Source organism: Mustela erminea, chromosome X (genome assembly GCF_009829155.1).
Source record: "Mustela erminea isolate mMusErm1 chromosome X, mMusErm1.Pri, whole genome shotgun sequence".
NCBI classification, from domain to species: domain Eukaryota; kingdom Metazoa; phylum Chordata; class Mammalia; order Carnivora; family Mustelidae; genus Mustela; species Mustela erminea.
The window spans coordinates 33,223,449-33,241,490 of record NC_045635.1 but is presented as its reverse complement, the minus strand read 5'-3'; the positions used below and the strand labels follow the sequence as shown (position 1 = coordinate 33,241,490).

The following is an 18,042-nucleotide window of genomic DNA, read 5'->3' as shown; positions in this document are numbered from 1 at the left end:
CCTACTCTAAACAATGGATGGACCATCCAAAAAGAAAATCAAGGAAATATTGGATTTGAACCATACTTTAGACCAAATGGAAATAACAGATACATACAGAACACTCCATCCAAAAGCAGCAGAATATATATTCTTCTAAAATGCACACAAAACATTCTCAAGCATAGATCGAATGATAGGTCATAAAACAAGTCTAAGCGAATTTAAGGAGATTGAAATCCTAAGTGTCTTTTCTGACCACAATGGTAAAAAAACTAGAAATCAATAGCAGGAGGAAACTGGAAAATTTAGAAATATGTGGACATTAAGCAAGTACACCTGAATAACCAATGGGCCAAAGAAGAAATCAAAGGTAAACCAAGAAATATCCAAGACAAAAATATCCAAGAAATATCCAAGAGACAAAAATGGAAGCCCAACATGTCAAAACCTATGGGAGGCTGCAAAAGCAGTTCTAAGAGGGAAGTTTATAGCAATGAATGCCTACAGAAATAGCTCAAATAAACAGCTTCACTTCAGTTCTCAAGGAACTAGAAATAGAAAAACAAACTGAGCCCAAAGTTAGCAGAAGGGAGGAAATGAAGACCAGAGCAAAAACAAATAAAACGAATAACAGAGAAATAACGAAAGATCAATGAAACTAAGAGCCAGTATTTTTTGTAATGATAAACAAAATTGACAAAAGCTTAGCTAGACTAACTCAGAATAAAAGAGATATGACTTAAATAAATGAAATCATAAATGAAAGAGAAATTACAACTTATACCACAGAAATACAAAGGATCATGAGAGAATACTATGAATAATTATACACCAAAAAACTGGACAACCTAGAGAAAGGAATAAATTCCTAGAAGCATACAATCTGCCAAGACTGAACCATGAAGAAATACAAATCTGAAGAAACCAAAAAAAGAGTAAGGAGATTGAATCACTAATCAAAAACCTCCCAACACAGAAAACTCTAGGACCAAACTTTTTTTTTTTTTAAAGATTTTATTTATTTATTTGACAGACAGAGATCACAAGTAGGCAGAGAGGCAGGCAGAGAGAGAGGAGGAAGCAGATTCCCTGCTGAGCAGAGAGCCCGATGCAGGGCTCGATCCCAAGACCCTGAGATCATGACCTGAGCCGAAGGCAGAGGCTTTAACCCACTGAGCCACCCAGGTGCCCCTAGGACCAAACTTTTAAAGAAGAATTAACCCTGGGGTTCCTGGGTGGCTCAATCCATTGAGTGTCTCACTCTTGGTTTTGGCTCAGATCATGATATGAGCATCTTGAGATCAAGGCCTGAGTCTGGCTTCCAGTTCAGTAGGGAGTCTGCTTGAAGATTCTCTTCCTCTGCTCCTCCCTCTGCTTGTGCATGCACATTCTCTCCTTCCAATAAATAAATAAATATTTTTAAAAAAGAATTAACCCAATCCTTCCCAAACTCTTCCAAAAAACTGGGGAGAAGGGAAAACTCCCAAATTCATTTTACAAAGTCAGCTTACCATGATACCAAGGCCAGATAAGAACATCACAAGAAAAATAAAATTATAGCCTAACTTTAATGAACACAGATGCAAAAATTCTCAGCAAAATACTAACAAACAAAATTCAACAGCAATTTAAAATGATCATACACCCTGATCAAGTGGGATTTGTCTCTGAGATTCAAAGATTATTCTACATACATGAATCAATAAGTGTAATCTACCACATTAATAGAAAAAAAATCATATGACCATCTTAATAGATGTAGAAAAACCATTTGACAAAATAAAAAATCCTTTTGTGTTCCCAAATTGGATATAAAATGAAGACACCTCAGCAAGGATGCCTACTCTCTTCACTTCTATTCAACATATTACTGGAAGTCCTAGCCAGAGCAATCAGGCAAGAAATGTAAATAAAAGACATCCAAATAGTAAAGGGAAAAGTGAAGTTGTTTTTGTTTGTAGATGATACAGTCATGCATGAGACAATTGTCAAGACTCCACCAAAACACTGCTAGAACTAATCAACAAATTCAGTACACTTGCGGGATACAAAAATCAACATCCAGGAAATAGTTGTGTTTCTATACACTAAGAACAAGACATCTGAAAAAGAGCGCAGCATGCTGCGGAGGAATGGCGGTTGGTCTGCGGTGGGTTCAGGTCTCCCCGGTTCGTTGGTGGCTTCTGAACTCTGCTCTCCCCACTGAGCTGCTGTCCTGTGAAGAGGAACCCATGGCGCTCTGGGTCACCAGGAACACAAAAGTTAATGTTGAAAATAAGGCAAAGATCAGTATGGCAGGCACAAATCGTGTGCCTCTGGCCACAACTGCGGCCTCCAAGCCAGGGCTGAGGCCCAGAACAGCTCTTGGAGACATTGATCACAAAGTCAATGACCAACCACAGGTCAATTTGCCTCTGAAAGAGGAAGCAAAAACTTTGGTTCCTGGAAAAGTTATTCCTAAAAAAAAAAATACCTAAACCTCTGGAAAAGGCACCCGAATCTGTGTCGGAACCAGAACCAGAACCTGAGCCCATTAAAGAAGAAAAACTTTCACCTGAGCTGATTTTGGTTGGTACTCCCTCTCCAAGCCCAGTGTAATCCTCTGGATGTGCCTCCTGCAGAAGAATCTCTGTGTCAGGCATTCTCTGGTGTAATTCTTTGCAGTGAATGATGTGGATACAGAAGACGGAGCTGATCCAAAACTTCATAGTGAATTATGTGAAAGATGTTTATGCTGATCTGAGACAACTTGAGGAAGAGCAAGCAGTCAGACCAGCACTGAAAGTTCTCGATAATGGTGAATGGACACCAACTCATAGCATTATCTGTCATACACTGAAGGATCTCTTCTAAATGTTAGGCAACACCTGGCTAATGGTATGGTCACGGTGAATTGTGGGCTTAGAAAGCACGTGACTATCAAGAACAAGTATGCCACATCGAAGCATGCTAAGTTTGGTGCGCTGGCCCAGCTAAATTCTGCACTAGTTCAAGGTCTAGCCAAGGCTGTGGCAAAGGTGTAACTGTAAACATGAGTTGGAGAACTATAATAACTGCAAATAAAATTGGCACCATCTGCCGTCTCTACATTATATGTTACCTTTACTTACGTTTAATAAAGTTTGTGGTCCTTTTTACTTCTTATACCTTAAAAAAAACCTAAAAAAGAAATAAACAATCCCATTCATGATAGCATCAACAATAATAAAATACTTAGGAATAAATTTAACCAAGGTGATAAAATATCTGTACACTGACAACTATAAGAATTGGATCAAAGAAAATGAAAAAGATAAAAATGAATGGAAAGATATCTCATATTCTGCATCAAGAGAATTAATATCATTAAAATGTCCATATTACCCAAAACCATCTATATATTCAATGCAATCCCTATCAAAATGGCAATGACATTTTTCATAGAAATAGAATAAATTATTCTTACACTTGATCTTAGCCGAAAGGCCGGGAAGCGATTAGAATAAACTATTCTTAAATTTGTATGGAGCCACAAAAGATCTTGAATGGCCAAAGCAATCCTAAGAAAGAACAAAGCCAGAGGCAAACTGTACTACAAAGTTATAGTAATCAAAACAGTATGGTGCTGGCATAAAAACCGACACATGGACCAATGGAACAGAATTGAGAGTCCAGAGATAAATCTCGACATATGTGCTCAACTAATATTTGGCAAGGGAGCCAAGACTACTTAATAAGGGGAAAAGATAGTCTCTTCAATAAGGGGTGCTAGAAAAACTGGATAACCACATGAGAAGAATGAAATTCTTCTATATTACACTACTCACAAAGATGAACTTGTAATGGATTAAAGACTTAAACATAAGGTCTGAAACCATAAAACTCCCACAGGAAAACATGAGAAGAAAAACCCCTTGACACTGGTCTTGGCAGTGATTTCCTGCATATTACACCAAAACCACAAACAATGAAAACAAAAATTAATTACTAGGACTGCAAACCAAAAAGCTTCTGCACAGTGAAGCAAACAACAAACAGCATGAAAAGGCAACCTACTGAAGGGGTAAAATGTTTGCAAATCATATATTGGATAAGGGGTTAATATCCAAAACATATGAAGAACTCTTACAACTCAGTAGCAAAATCAAGCAATCCAATTAAAAATTGGGCAGAGGAATTACACAGACAACTTTCCAAGGAAGACATACATACGGCCAACAGGTACACGAAAAGGTACCCAACATCACTCATCATCAGGGAAATGCAAATCAAAACCACATGAGCTACCATCTCACACCTGTTAGAATGGCTAGTATCAAAAAGATAAAAGATAACAAGTGTTGGCAAGAATGCGGAGAAAAGGGACCCCTTGTGCAGTGTTGGTGGAAATATAAATTGGTGCAGCCACTATAAAAACAATATGTAGATTCCTTGAAAAATTGAAAACTAAAGCTAGAACTATCTTACGATTCAGTAATCCCACTTCTGGGTATATATGGAAAAGACTTGGCATTAGTATCTTATAGGGATACCTGCACTCCCATGTTCCCTGCAGCATTATTTCGCAAGAGCCAAGATGTGGAACAACCTAAGTGCCCCGCAACAGGTGGATGGATAAAGAAGATGATTTATAAATATAAAATGGAATATTACTCAGCCATGAAAAAGAAGGAAATTCTGCCATTTGTGGCAACCTGGATGAAACTTGAGGGCATAATGCTAAGTGAACTAAGTCCAACAAAGAAAGACAAATACTGTGTGATTTCACATGTATGTGGAATCTATCAAAGTTGAACTCAGAAACAGAGTAATGCGGTGGCTATCAGGTGCAGGAGTGTGGAGGGCATTGAGAATTATTGGTCAAAGTACACGGATTTACAGTTAGGAGATGAACAAGTTCGGGGCATCTAAGGTATGGAATGGGATTATGGCTAATCATACTGTATTATATACTTGAATGTTGCTAAGAGACTAAATCTAAAATGTTCTCACCCCAAACATCAATGGTAATTAGGTGACAGGACAGAGGTGTTAAGCTAATGATATGGTGGTAATCATTTTGCAAAATATGAATGTATTAAATCAACCCTTCGTACATAATACAGATTACTGAGGTTTAAGAATCCAGCTCTTTTGTAACCAAGGTTATAAGAATTGATTCAGTGAAATTTCATTAGTGTATGCTAAAATGTCTGGGTAAAAGGCTGTTGGAGAAAATGAGATTCATATGGCCACGGAGTATTCCCCAAATGTGACTTACTAGCTACAAAAGTAAAATGAAACCTTTACATATATAACAGAGAAATCTGGTGATCAAACTTAATACCACCAAAAACAGGACAAACTGAGAGTACTTACCCCCTAATGCAACGCACTGAGGATACAAAGTCACCTGTACGTAGATGACAGAGTAAATGATAGTTTTGTATCAGTGTGAAATTTCTTGGATTTGTTCATTGCCTTGTGGTTATATAGGTAAAAGTTGTTCTTTGGAAAAACATCATTTGGTGAATCATCACATTGTAATGCTTTAAATATCTTACAATTTTATTGGTCAATTATATCTCATTAAAGCTGAAGAAACATTACAAATAAATATAAATAAATAAAAGTAAAAATAAGCATGGATTGGCTTAGCTAGCGTTTCTAAACTAACAGACAATATATTTTTTTAATTTTTTATTTTTTATAAACATATATTTTTATCCCCAGGGGTACAGGTCTGTGAATCACCAGGTTTATTTTATTCGTTCATTTGAGAGAGACAGACAGAGCACAAGCAGGGGGAGAGGCAGAGGGACAGGCAACAATCCTCCAGCATAAACCGGAGGATTATACCACCGCGGTTACCCGGTGAGAGTGCCTAACCTGTACCTAGCAAAATAGCTTTGAAAATATCCTAGGTCACTCACACTTTGGTGGATCTGCTCGTGTGGTAGAAAGAACATGGACTTTTTTTTTTTTTTAACCAGAAAGGTGTGCATTAATGTTGACACAGTTCCACAGGAGTTGTGAAATGGCTTGTGCCTATCATTTGTTTGGCTTAGACGAGGATGTTTTGCTAAATGTTAGCTAACTGTGTTACAGACATTTGTTTTGGGTGCTGGCCTCTCCTCCACTGGCAGCGCTTGCCAACCCCCCAGAAGAACACATGCCCACGCGTCTACCCATTTCCCAGACCGTGCAGATCCTAACTGAGGATTCATTCAGAACAACGGCCAAGACCGAATCGTGAGCGTATGGGTATATTCACAGTCTGATTTGCTGACACTTAACTGCAAAGTTAGAGCCTACAAAATGAGTGGAAGCGGAAGAAAGAGGTCTCATACAAGATCTTCTTTGCCTCTGAGATTCTGTCCACAACATGAGATGACACTCTTGTCTCCTCCCAGTGCCGTGAGGGTCACCAGGCCATGAGCACCAAACTCGGTACTTAGTTTTCCCTTCCCAGCCCCTGAACAGTGACACGTTTGGCCCATTACATGCAAAAACACAGAGAATCTCAGCCCCACTGGGGCAGAGCCCATCTCTGCTGGGTGAATCCACCCTTTTAATACTAAGAAGATCAATAACACAGACACCAAGAGGGCTCATTCATTTTAACAGTCGTGCACAACTTTATTAATTCTTCCTAGGAATCATCTCCCCGGGCCCCGCCCACCCCCCACCACCCACTATCCAAATACAACAGCTACAAGTATTCAAATTTCATAAATGCGATATTGCAAAAGCAGGGGAACTAAGAAAAGCCTTCATAGTGCTGAGATAAAACAATGCTTAATCACGCTCTCAGTACATGTTACTAAATGCTAAGTACTAGAAACCGGAAGAGATCTGCGGGCAGCTGGCAGCCGGCGGCTTGGGAGAAGGATGGACGACAAGCCGGGTAACACAGGACGGCGCTCTCTGTTCTGGTAACTCTGTTGGTATCCAGGTTTAAAAAACAAACAAACAAACAAACAAGCAAACAAGGAACCCTGGAGACACACTTTCAGGGCACAAATGGACCACAGAGGGTAGAGAGGGCCAAGGTTCTCAGACGCCTAGAACTGTGGTTCCCCCTCTTGATCTCACTCTGGTGGAAAGAACTGACTCTGTGAGCCTGTGTCAGAGTAATAGCACAATGAAAATTTGCTGAATGAATGAACTGATACCTGGCTGCAGTGTGAACAGGCCAGACCTAAGTTTCTTTGCTGGGACGTTTTGGGGAGGCAACATTGTCCACGGCAAGCCTGACTTGTCAGGACGGACCTGCAGTGACCTGCACATCCTGGGAGTTTGCCCAAAGGAACAACCAAGTTCTTACTACTGTATCCTGGTCGTCGGAATATGCCCACCCAGCATCAAAATTTGCAGCCAGAACCTCAGGTTCAATACCACATGCTCATTTTATGTTGATTACTATGGAATCTGGAGTGGAATGTGACTAGTGTGAGACCCCCCCCCCCCGACTCCTCCCTGTCCCTTTTGTCTTTTTCACTTTCAATCGCCTTCCTCCTGTTCTCTTCCCCCCGCCCCGCCCCCCGTCCTCCCCTTTTCTCCTAACCCAGTCTTGTGCCCGTCCCCCAGCTTTCTTCTTTCTTCCTCATTACCAAGGTTAAGTAGTTCTAAATATCTGTGGCTCCACAGGGTGGGGCAAGTAAAGCTATTTTTAGTTTCCAGCAATAAGAGCATTTCCAAGAAAAACAAAAAACAGAAAACCCTGTTCCTGGCCACACTAACAGTGATTCACAGACTCTCTCTTGAGCTCATGCATATCTAGAACATTCTACTGGGTGTGAATTCAACACACAGTAAGCTGGGGATTTTGGCTTCCAGGACATAAATTTGATGATGATGATGATGATGATGATGATGATGATGATGATGATGATGTAGTAAAAATAAACCAGTATTCACACAAGTAAGAGCCATTTTGTGTGTGTATTTAAATAAAACAAGGAGTAGGTGCTATTTTAAAGCAGCTGGGCATATCGGATAAATCTTTGGCACAATTCTTAGTTTAAGACTTTAAATTATTTCGACTTGGGTCCTATATGGTTCTAAATGTCTTTTCATTCATTCATTCATTCAGTAAACTTTCACTGAGTATTCACTCTGCCAAACATCCTTGTAAATGCTCCGATGGCCGTCCTGTCACTCTTAAGTGTTCAATCCTTCTTGGCATATATTATCTCCTAAATATTTGGAAGATTTCATTCACTATGGCGACAATAATTACAAAGATAATACAAGACGGAAAATGAGTGGCCACTCCCTGGATTGTTACCTCTTTTGGGGAGTACATGAGCCTATCTCCAGGTGGCCTGCTATCACAGGAAGACCCCCAAACCTGGGGCTGTGTGGACTAGATGTGGTCCACGCTTCAGAATCTTTGGGAAGTTACTTCCCCATTTTGAGTCCCTATTTTTTTTTTTTAATCCTAAACACTGAGTCCAGGAACCCTTGCCCTACCTTTCTCTGGCATTATTATGAGTGAAACATGAAATCAAGTTTGTAAAAGTGCTCTGAAAACCATAAAGCCCCATACAAATGAGAATTATCACTATCAAACAATCTTTAACATTCCTTTCAGGGAAAACCTTCCCCTTATAGCTTGTTTCTCTCTTTTTTTAAGGGTTGGGGGGCACTTACATGATCAACTAGCATTATTGGGTTAGGTACTTGGCGGCATAACCCACACTGATCTCACGGGAAGACAGCAGTTAGAAGTTTTCCTTGTTGAAAATGAAATGTACTCCCCGGGGGCCAGACTCAGAGTTGGAGATGCACTGTTTACTGAGGGTTTCAGCTAAGGCTTCAGGTCCGCAGAGGAAAACTCCTATTCTGGTACTTCGGGGGAAAGAAAGGAAAAATAAAACAGTGTCAGGCTTTTGGATGAGACAGACTACAAAGCACGTGAGGGTATTTCCTCTTGATTTTAGGCTCTAGGGCAGAGTCCCCCCTGCTCTTTTGTCTTTTCCTCTATGGGCAGTGTTCAGATTACTCTGTGGGGGAGTGTGGTTCAGCCCTGTTTGTGGGGACAGCTGCAAAAGGCTGTTGACTTCCCTGGGAAAGAGCACTCAAGGAGAGTTCATAGAAACTTCTGCCACAGAAAAAATGGTGGTGAAGTGATGTTTGTGGACTGGTTCCCTTCAGGGCTCTATGACAACTCTGCCAACAGCTGGGTGCGGCTTTATCCTTCTCTGTTTTAGACTCTAAAGCCTAGTTCTTCAAGGTGTGGTCCCAGACCAGTAATTTCCTAGTCAGCTTTTTAAGAATGTAGATTCTCAGGGCGCCTGGGTGGCTCAGTGGGTTAAGCCTCTACCTTCAGCTCAGGTCATGATCTCAGGGTCCTGGGATCGAGCCCTACTCGGTGGGGAATCTGCTTCTCCCTCTCCCTCTGTCCTTCCCCCTGCTCATGCTATCTCCCCCAAGAAAGTAGAATCTCATCTCCCACCCCAGACCCACTCAGTCAGCATCTGCCTTGTAAAAAGATCCCCAAGTGATTCATATACTCATTAAAGGATAAAAAGCAAAGGTGTGAAAGGTATATTTGTGGTGATTTCTTGAGTTTATCATGTGTTCTAGCAAGATAGAGGATCTCCTCAAACTTCCAGAATGGGTACAGCTTTAATGAAGGCACAAAGGACCACAGGATGTCTGGCAACTTATGATTTTAGACCCCAAAACTAAAACTGAAAGTGGGCACCATATCTCCTTAATGACAAAAGTCTAAATCATATTGAATGAAAAGAAGTAGATACACCAGTGAGATTTAGGAGCCAAAAGAAAAGAGCTAAGTTATGGCCTCACTTGGGAGGAACAGGGTTCAGAAAGGCAGACGTGAGTCCCCCTGCCAGCATCTTTGTTTATAATAAGTAATTATTATAATTACTTACTATAATTATAATCCAGGTAAAATTGATAATTATTATAATTACTTACTATAATCATAATCCAGGTAATTTTGGTGTGCTCTAAAGCCTCCCTTGTAAAGTCATATGTATCTGGAAACTTTTATTGGGTGTGAATACAGTAATCTAGGTATTTTAGTTTTCAGAATATACAAATCTAGCTGTGTTTGGGAGCTCCCTCTTTCGGTGACAGCAAAAGGGCTGGATCACCCAACTCCTTACTTTGGGTGTTGACTCGCGATTGTCTTGAATTCATTATCCCAGTTGGGTCGTCCATACAAGGTCTTTTGTTTCAGGCCTGTGATCACATCTTTCTCCTCGTCATGGTGCACGGCAAAGTGATCGGCCTGTGGGAAAGGACACGAATTCACAAAAAAGAGACAGGCTGTAAGGAAAACACCGCTCTATATACCTATCTCGCAAGCCAAGTTCTCACTACCCATTCTAACCATGTATATATTGGAGGGCTAGAAGGTAGACAAAGATGAACAAACTGGGTCTCCTCAGGGAATTTACAGTCTAGAAGGGCAGACCTTGAAGTGTGAGCATGAATAATCCTTTTTGCAGAACAGGGTATCACGAGTGCCACAGGAGAGGTACAACTATCTCAGTGAGAGTGAAGGGGGGAGGCGGAATGGGATGGATATAGGAAGACAAGGTTGGCAGCACTTGGCATCGGGCATTGAAGGTGTGGGTAGGATTTAAATTCTGACTGGTTTTCTCCCTGTTCTACATGTGACTTTCTCTCTTGACCCTAATAGACTCCCACTCCTTTAGGAGAATTGCTAAGAACTAAAACAACCACAGACTAAAATGCACTCATATCTTGGCAACATTAATGAGACAACAAATCAAGTCTAAAGCTAGTGTGTGTGTGTGTGTGTGTGTGTGTGGGTGTGGGTGTGGGTGTGTGTGTGGGTGTATGGCTGTACATAGTCACCTGTTGTTTTCTGCTACCATTCTAGGGGGTCTCAGTTCGAACAACAGATAGTTTTCATAAAAGTGGTTCATTACATTTATTTAAAACTTGAATCAGATTTTAAATTCACCGGACAGGGGATGGTTGATGGGGATGGAGGAGGTTAATAAGGGTGACCACTGTGATTTAATAATCCTGTAGGGACTAACTTTGTAAAGCAAAACAGTTATTTTGCAATGCAAATAAATTTCTCATCTAAAAAACCGTGTCTGGTTTTTTAAATAATAAAACTGCAAAGTAATTTATAAAGTATAGATTTTTTTCCCCTTGGGTTTAATTTTTATCAAATATTTGCTGTTTTGTTTTGTTTTTAAATTGCAGAAATGGCATGTGAAATACTTTTTTCTTGGGGCACCTGGGTGGCTCAGTGGGTTGAGCCACTGCCTTCAGTTCAGGTCATGATCTCGGGGTCTTGGGAACGAGTCCCGCTTCGGGCTCTCTGCTCAGCAGGGAGCCTGCTTCCCCCCACCCCCACCTGCCTCTTTGCCTACTTGTGATCTCTATCAAATAAATAAATAAAATCTTTAAAAAAAAAATCCTTTTTTCTGGAGCAACAATGTTCATGGTCATGTGTTCCCAGATCTACAATTGCAACAACTCTTCTAAGACTTGGAGGATCGATGATAAACAATATGCCAAAACCCAAATGAAGGGTCAGTTTTCACAATCCAAGGTGCTTGTGAAAGTTGCCCAGGAGGGAGGAGGCAATGTGTGCCTATGGCCACCTTTCTCTCTGACACCAGCCACGGAGAGGCAGAGACTCTTGTCTTAGCTCCTTACGCAGGGTGAGCTCATGCTGCTTCTGCTGCTTCTAGGCCAAGTCATTGATGTTTGCTTATTTAGAAAGATTTTAGGGGCCCCTAGGTAGCTCAGTCAGTTAAGCGTCTGCCTTCGGCTCAGGTCATGATCGCAGGGTCCTGGGATCGAGTTCGACATCAGGCTCCCTGCTTGGCAGAGAGTCTGCTTCTCCTTCTGCCTCTCCCTTTGGCTTGTGCTCTCTCTCTCAAATAAATAAATAAAATCTTTAAAAAAAAAAAAAAAGAAAGATTTTACCCCCTAGGAATCATTAACTTGTTTCAGAGTTTTTCAATTTCAGCACTTTTGACATTTGAGACCAGATAATTCTTTGTTGTGGGTGAGCTGTCTTATAAACTGTAGAATGTTTTCATTGTTAACATGGGAGCTATACACGCACACACACACATACATATATAATGTGTTATGTTTTATGTATTGTATGTTATATTACACACACATATACAGACATATATGCTATATACATATGCACACATATATCATCTTCATTAAATGTATTTTGATTTATTGATAAATGATAATCATGAACTAGTAGGAGTTGCTAAGAGTGCAGGTTCTGGAACATTCTGCCTCTGTCTCTTACTAGTTGGGTGCCCTTGGACAAATGACTTAACCTGTCCTGGCCTTTGCTTTCCTTGTCAGTAAAGTGTGGAGAATAATACCAGCTACTTCATAGGACTGTTGTAAGGATTGAATTTGACAATCTGTGTAATCACTAATAAAAATACCTAGCACATGGGATATGCTTAATAACTATGAGCACTTATTATTACTATTTACTAAATGTATTGTGTGTATTGTAAAATAGACATGAACATAAAATTAAAGGAATATGTATGTGTGTACAGATAGAGGTAGAGATAGGCATAAAGAGAGGGAGATGGACAGCTAATATTTTCTTCCCATTACCCTGTGGATCATCTTGTCCAGGTGGTTCGAGACCCTTGGAAGAAGCATGACTCTAAGAAGGTCAAAGTCATGGCTCTTATTCCCTGTGGGCTCCCTAGCTTTGTTTCCAACTTCAAATCTAGTCTCAAGAGTCTGAACATGTGTGGACACTGAGTGAGAGCGGATGGGCTGGATCTCCCAACTCCACCAACTGTTCTTGGTAAGAATGGAATAGGGAACACTCCAGTAACCAAAGGGAAGTCGGTCTGCCCCGGGGAACTGTGGGAAGGATGCGAGAGCTGGGATCTCGCCCTCACCTGAGACTCATCCCAGCCCGTGAGATAGATGTTATAGCTGAGGAAGCCGGCGTTGTTCCTCTCCTGCATCTGGGTCTCTAGAAGCTGCAGCAAGTCCGCAAACCACTCAAAGGCGTGTGTGTCCCGGCACAGCCAGTAGAAGTATATCTGCAAAAGGTCTCATCAGAATGCACAGACGGGTTTCTACCCCACCCAACCTTGCAACCTTTCCCTGTTTCCCTAGAAACATGGGTTTTCCGAAAGCTCTGGACATCTCACAAGCTAGCTCACATGAACCTGCAAAGGCCTTCACCCCGTGGGGCAGTAAATACCTTGGTCTCAGAAATGCATGGCTTAGGAAAACAACATCAGCTCAGCGCTTTCCCTCTGGGTCTGCTCTTGGCCACCTCAAATCCCTGGCTTCCTTTGTCCCGCCTCTCAGAAAGCCCAACTGGCTGTAGTCTAGCTTCACTGCCCGATAATGCCAGACATTCCTGAGTTCCTGGGGGGGAGGGCGGGGGAGCTGCTCTTCCTCTACCTTCTCCATATAGCAAAGAGAGAAAGGGGAGAATAAAAAGTCACCGTCTGCTCAATGTCCCTACTCGAGGTTCTCTCTAAAGTGATTCGAATGACTCAGGTTTTATTCAAGATGTCCTTTACCGGGCAATGAAACCAAATGTACATGTGACCAAAAAATGCCCTGGGAATTTACTCTGAGGAGATACCCGTAAGAAAGTAAGTACGAGTTTCATGAAAGGGCGTGTTTCCTGCCCTCCCCTTACAAAAAAGAAAAAGAAAAAAAAAAAGGTATTGGGAGACCGGAAAAGCAATCAATCTCAATATCTAAATAGGATGGTAGAAAAATGATTCTGTACCCTCTCAATGCCACATAAAGAATCATTAAAAAGAATCATTATAAAGGCTGTGACAACACTGAAAAAACACTATGTTGTTTTTTTTTTTTTTTCGAAAAAGTATACGTACTCAATATTTAACCCGCTTATTTATAAGCACATTTGACTTATCAAACAGCCCTTTTATGAGAAGTCTGTCTCTCTGGAACCACCCAGAACTTGTCTTCACTTCCTTTGGTCTCCGCCAGCCTCTGCCCAGAAGGCTCTCTTCCACTTTGCTGGGCCGAGTGGGATGATTGCCCCCCAGCCCTCCAAAAAAAATGAAGGGACTCACCTTTTTGAGTCTCAGATTGGTGGCGTTGTTGCAGTATTTGTACCAGACAGACTTGAGAATGGACGCAAAGGGTGTGACCCCAATCCCTGCTCCCACTAACATCACCACCTCGTAACTGAACACATCTTCACTGGCTGTGCCGAAGGGCCCGTCCACAGCTATCCTGCAGGGAAGCGTGTGAGGAGGTGGTTAGAGGGTCACCTCGCACTGCAGAGTAGGATGGGGCACAGCTTATGTCCCGCCGAACTGGCACAAGGTATGTACAGGGCACACTCTTCTATGAAATGGCTTTCAACTTGGTGTCAACATTGTGGTTCGAAGTAAGAAGAGGAAGTTTTAGCTAACTGAGAACATTTGGTAACTCTCAGGGGCATTTTTTTCATCTCTCCACCCTTTCACCAACCACCCCCCCAACAAACACACACATACACACACACCTGTACCTCTTGCCAGGGCATCCCACAGTTGAAATTCCTGCTTACATTGCACGCTGAAGTACAGTGCAAATTTTCTGTCATAGCATCTTGTGAATTTAAAATCTTCACTTTTCATTTGTCTATTCATTGAGTCAAGCAACAAGCTTTTCTTGAGCATCTACTAAGTGCCCGGCACCATCTCAGGCACGTGGGAAGAAGGGGGCAAAGTTGATAATATATGGCATTTATCCTCAAAAAACATAGGTCAATTAAATTTTAAGAATATCCTTGATGGGGCACCTGGGTGGTTCAGTTGGTTAAGCAACTGCCTTCAGCTCAGGTCATGATCTCAGGTTCCTAGGATCAAGCCCCATGTCGGGCTCCTTGCTCAGCAGGGAGCCTGCTTCTCCCTCTCACTCTGCCTGCTACTCTGCCTGCTTATGCACTCTATCAAATAACTAAAAATAAAAATTTTTAAATAAATAAATAAAACAAACATATCTTGATGAGATGTGTTCCCTCTATCTTTAAAAAAAAAGAATATCTTTGATACACTATAACTTCGTTTTTTAGAAAAGTTAATATACCTTGGCCTTGACCATTACATATTTAAAGGAATTTGGGAACACTCATTACTAATATTTGATTCAATATTTTCTATTTTACACAAGATTTATAAGTATATGCTTAAACGCACCACACACATAAAATGGGGAACACCGACATAGCTACCTATATTTGTAGAACTTGTGTGTTTGCTCACGCCCGGGAGACAGTGTAGTGAGAGATGGGAAAAGGGGAGCTATTGGGGGACAGTTTTCGTGAACTTGTACACTTCTGTAAATATGCTCTTTGCGCTTACTTAGGTAGTTTCCAAGCATCCTGAAACTCCTGCTTATCACAGCCACAAGCATTGAAAAGTCCTTCTGTCCAGTCCCCAACGATCCGAATATGGATGCTGAAGAAGTCTTCCTCAGGGGCAGAGGTCAGTGTGAAAGGGTGCCACTCCAGCCTGGACACCTTGGGGCACTTGACGAAAATGTATTGTCCCACCTCCATCTTGAATCCCTTCTTCTTCATCTGTAGCTCAATGGTTTTGAAAGGGTGAGTGACCACCTACAAAACAAAACATGTCTCTGGGGGGGCGCCTGGGTGGCTCAGTGGGTTAAGCCTCTGCCTTTGGCTCAGGTCATGATCTTAGGGTCCTGGGATCGAACCGCACATCGAGCTCTCTGCTCAGTGGGGAGTCTGCTTCCTCCTCTCTCTCTCTGCTTGCCTCTCTGCCTACTTGTGATCTCTCTCTCTCTCTGTCAAATAAATAAATAAAATATTTTTTTAAAAGTCTCTGGAAACTACAATTTCCCCCAAATACTTGCCTTTTCAGTGTCCATACGGACAAAAGGCTGAGCTAAGATGCCACCCACACATCCTCTGTTCAAGTCCAAAGAGGCATTTCCTCGAGTGCATGCGTCTCATCTCTTGTGGCTTGTCCTCAGCTGGAGCCCATGGCCTGCCAACTCCCAGACATCTTCCCAACCCACTCCCTGGAGGATCTGCTGAGGCTGCAGCTGCAACCGACTGAGAGTCATTCATTTCCTCCCCAAGCCTGGCCATCTTTCCTTTTACAGGTTCATCTCCTCAGAACACACCTCCATCAACCCTCTGTCTGCAACTCTCTGTCTCCAAGTCTTTGCCAGGGAGTCCGGCCCAAGACATCAGCCTACTGTGATATTTTTTCTTCAAAAAGTCAAGGCACGTGCTAGAAACAGGAAGAAGAGATGGCTGCCTGCTCAGCCTTCCTGTCTCCCTAGGGGACGATCGAGAGCCTTGGCAGCTGGATAGAAGAAGGGGACCCTATTGGCTGGCAATATAGCAACATCCCCCAAACCAAGCCAAATGTACTCGTCTTTGTCCTGAGTCATACCTTGAACCTGCCTGATTGCATGCATTGTGTTTACATTTCTACCTATCTGGGAAGTACATCATCGGTCTATCCCAAAGTCAGCTCCCACCCACCCATTGCCATGCTCATTCTCCGTGTGTACAAGGGTTCATGACAGCTTTGTTTGTAATAACAAACAATTGGAAACAGTCCAAACACCCATCAACTGGTGAGGTGGTAAATAATTTAAAAAAAAAAAAAAAAAAAAGCAGTCCAAAGAAAAGCTGTCATTACAATACAGAGAGCAATATATCGTTTCTGGGACAATTCCTGAGATACTGAGGACTTTCTATGTACAACTAAAAAAACAAACCAAGGGGCACGAAGGCAAGGAAAAATCAATAGAAACAAAATTGCAGCTCCCTAAATGTTGACCGAAGGTGCCAAGCTTTTCTTTCTGTGAGTGAGGAGGGTTAAGGCAGGAAATCCTTTCAATAAATATTGCCAAGCATTTCCAAAACTTGTGATTTCACTCCATCTTAAATGATTAAGCAGCACCCAACATCCTTTCATCACGGAAATAAAGAATCTTAAAGCTTCATTTTGAAGCCAAAAAATAAAAATCGACAAAAATTATTTTTAAAATGATGTTTACCGTGTTGCAATTTTGTATGGTGAGAACATTCTTTTGGCTGCCCCAGGTGAAACTGGGATTAAATGAACTGACACCTTGTTTCCTAGTTGTTTTTTACTTTTTTACTTTTTGAGAAGAAAATGAGTATCTGTTTTTATGAGAAGAAAACGAGTATCTATTTTCTCCACAGGAAAGCAGATTTGTTTTTAAAATATGTTCGAGAAAAATACTTGCCTGCTTAGTCAGGTCTAGCCTAGTAAGGGAAATTTTGTGGCAGCCTTTTTTGCTCTTCTGTGGGCTTTTTCTTTTCATACAGTGTAAGTATCATAAAAGGAGAACTGCTATAGCTTCCTATATTTCATGATTTCCAGTGCCAGCTGGACTAACTTTACTCTGGCCTTCCACAGATGCCAAGAAGGAAAAGCTAGGGAGGGCAGGGAGAATTCATATGTTTTGCAAGAATAACCCATACTAGGCTTTTAGTAAACACTTTTTAAACTGTATTGAGTTGAATTCAATTTTATTTGATGAAACTAGTTTTGTCTCTTGTTTCCTGAAACTATAACCAGGAGTTTCTATTTCTATTTATTGAGTCGGATATTTATTTAGTTAGTAATGAGAAGCAGCAGAGAAACAAAACGCATGATATTCTGTGATGACATTCACAGTACACAAAGAAGGTAAAGGGAGACCAAGAAAACTACCTCCACCTCGATCAGACCTGCCCTTGGCTCCCTGGGCCAAGGAACTCATGTGTTTTGCTTCCTCACTCTTACTCGCCCACGTCATCGCTGGATGCCACTGGATCATCCTCCTCTCTCTCTCTCTCTCTCTCCATACACACACACACACACACTGAGAGAGAGGGAGAGAGAGTTTTATTCATGCACACAAAACAGTCCACTTTATTTTTCAACAGAAAATGTTAATTTGGGGGTGCCTGGGTGGCTCAGTGGGTTAAAGCCTCTGCCTTCAGGCTCAGGTCATGGTCTCAGGGTCCTGGGATTGAGCCCCGCATCGGGCTCTCTGCTCAGCGAGGAGCCTGCCCCTCCCTCTCTCTCTGCCTGCCTCTCTGCCTACTTGTGA

The 18,042-nt window shown here is 41.7% G+C and overlaps 1 protein-coding gene and 1 pseudogene across 1 annotated transcript in view; one reads left to right on the top strand and one right to left on the bottom strand.

Annotated features, from left to right (window-relative positions):
* Positions 1-2,213: 2,213 nt before the first annotated feature.
* Positions 2,214-2,835, top strand: LOC116582228 (annotated as a pseudogene).
* Positions 2,836-8,321: 5,486 nt separating this feature from the next.
* LOC116582650 (cytochrome b-245 heavy chain) overlaps positions 8,322-18,042 on the bottom strand; it is a 33,028-nt gene continuing 23,307 nt past the window's right edge. The window contains exons 9-13 of the mRNA XM_032330286.1: positions 15,303-15,556; positions 14,025-14,187; positions 12,858-13,004; positions 10,080-10,204; positions 8,322-8,793 (exon numbers count right to left, since the gene is read on the bottom strand). Coding sequence (XP_032186177.1) covers positions 8,667-8,793; positions 10,080-10,204; positions 12,858-13,004; positions 14,025-14,187; positions 15,303-15,556 — 816 coding nt within the window. The 3' untranslated portion in view covers positions 8,322-8,666. The remainder of the gene's footprint in view (positions 8,794-10,079; positions 10,205-12,857; positions 13,005-14,024; positions 14,188-15,302; positions 15,557-18,042) is intronic.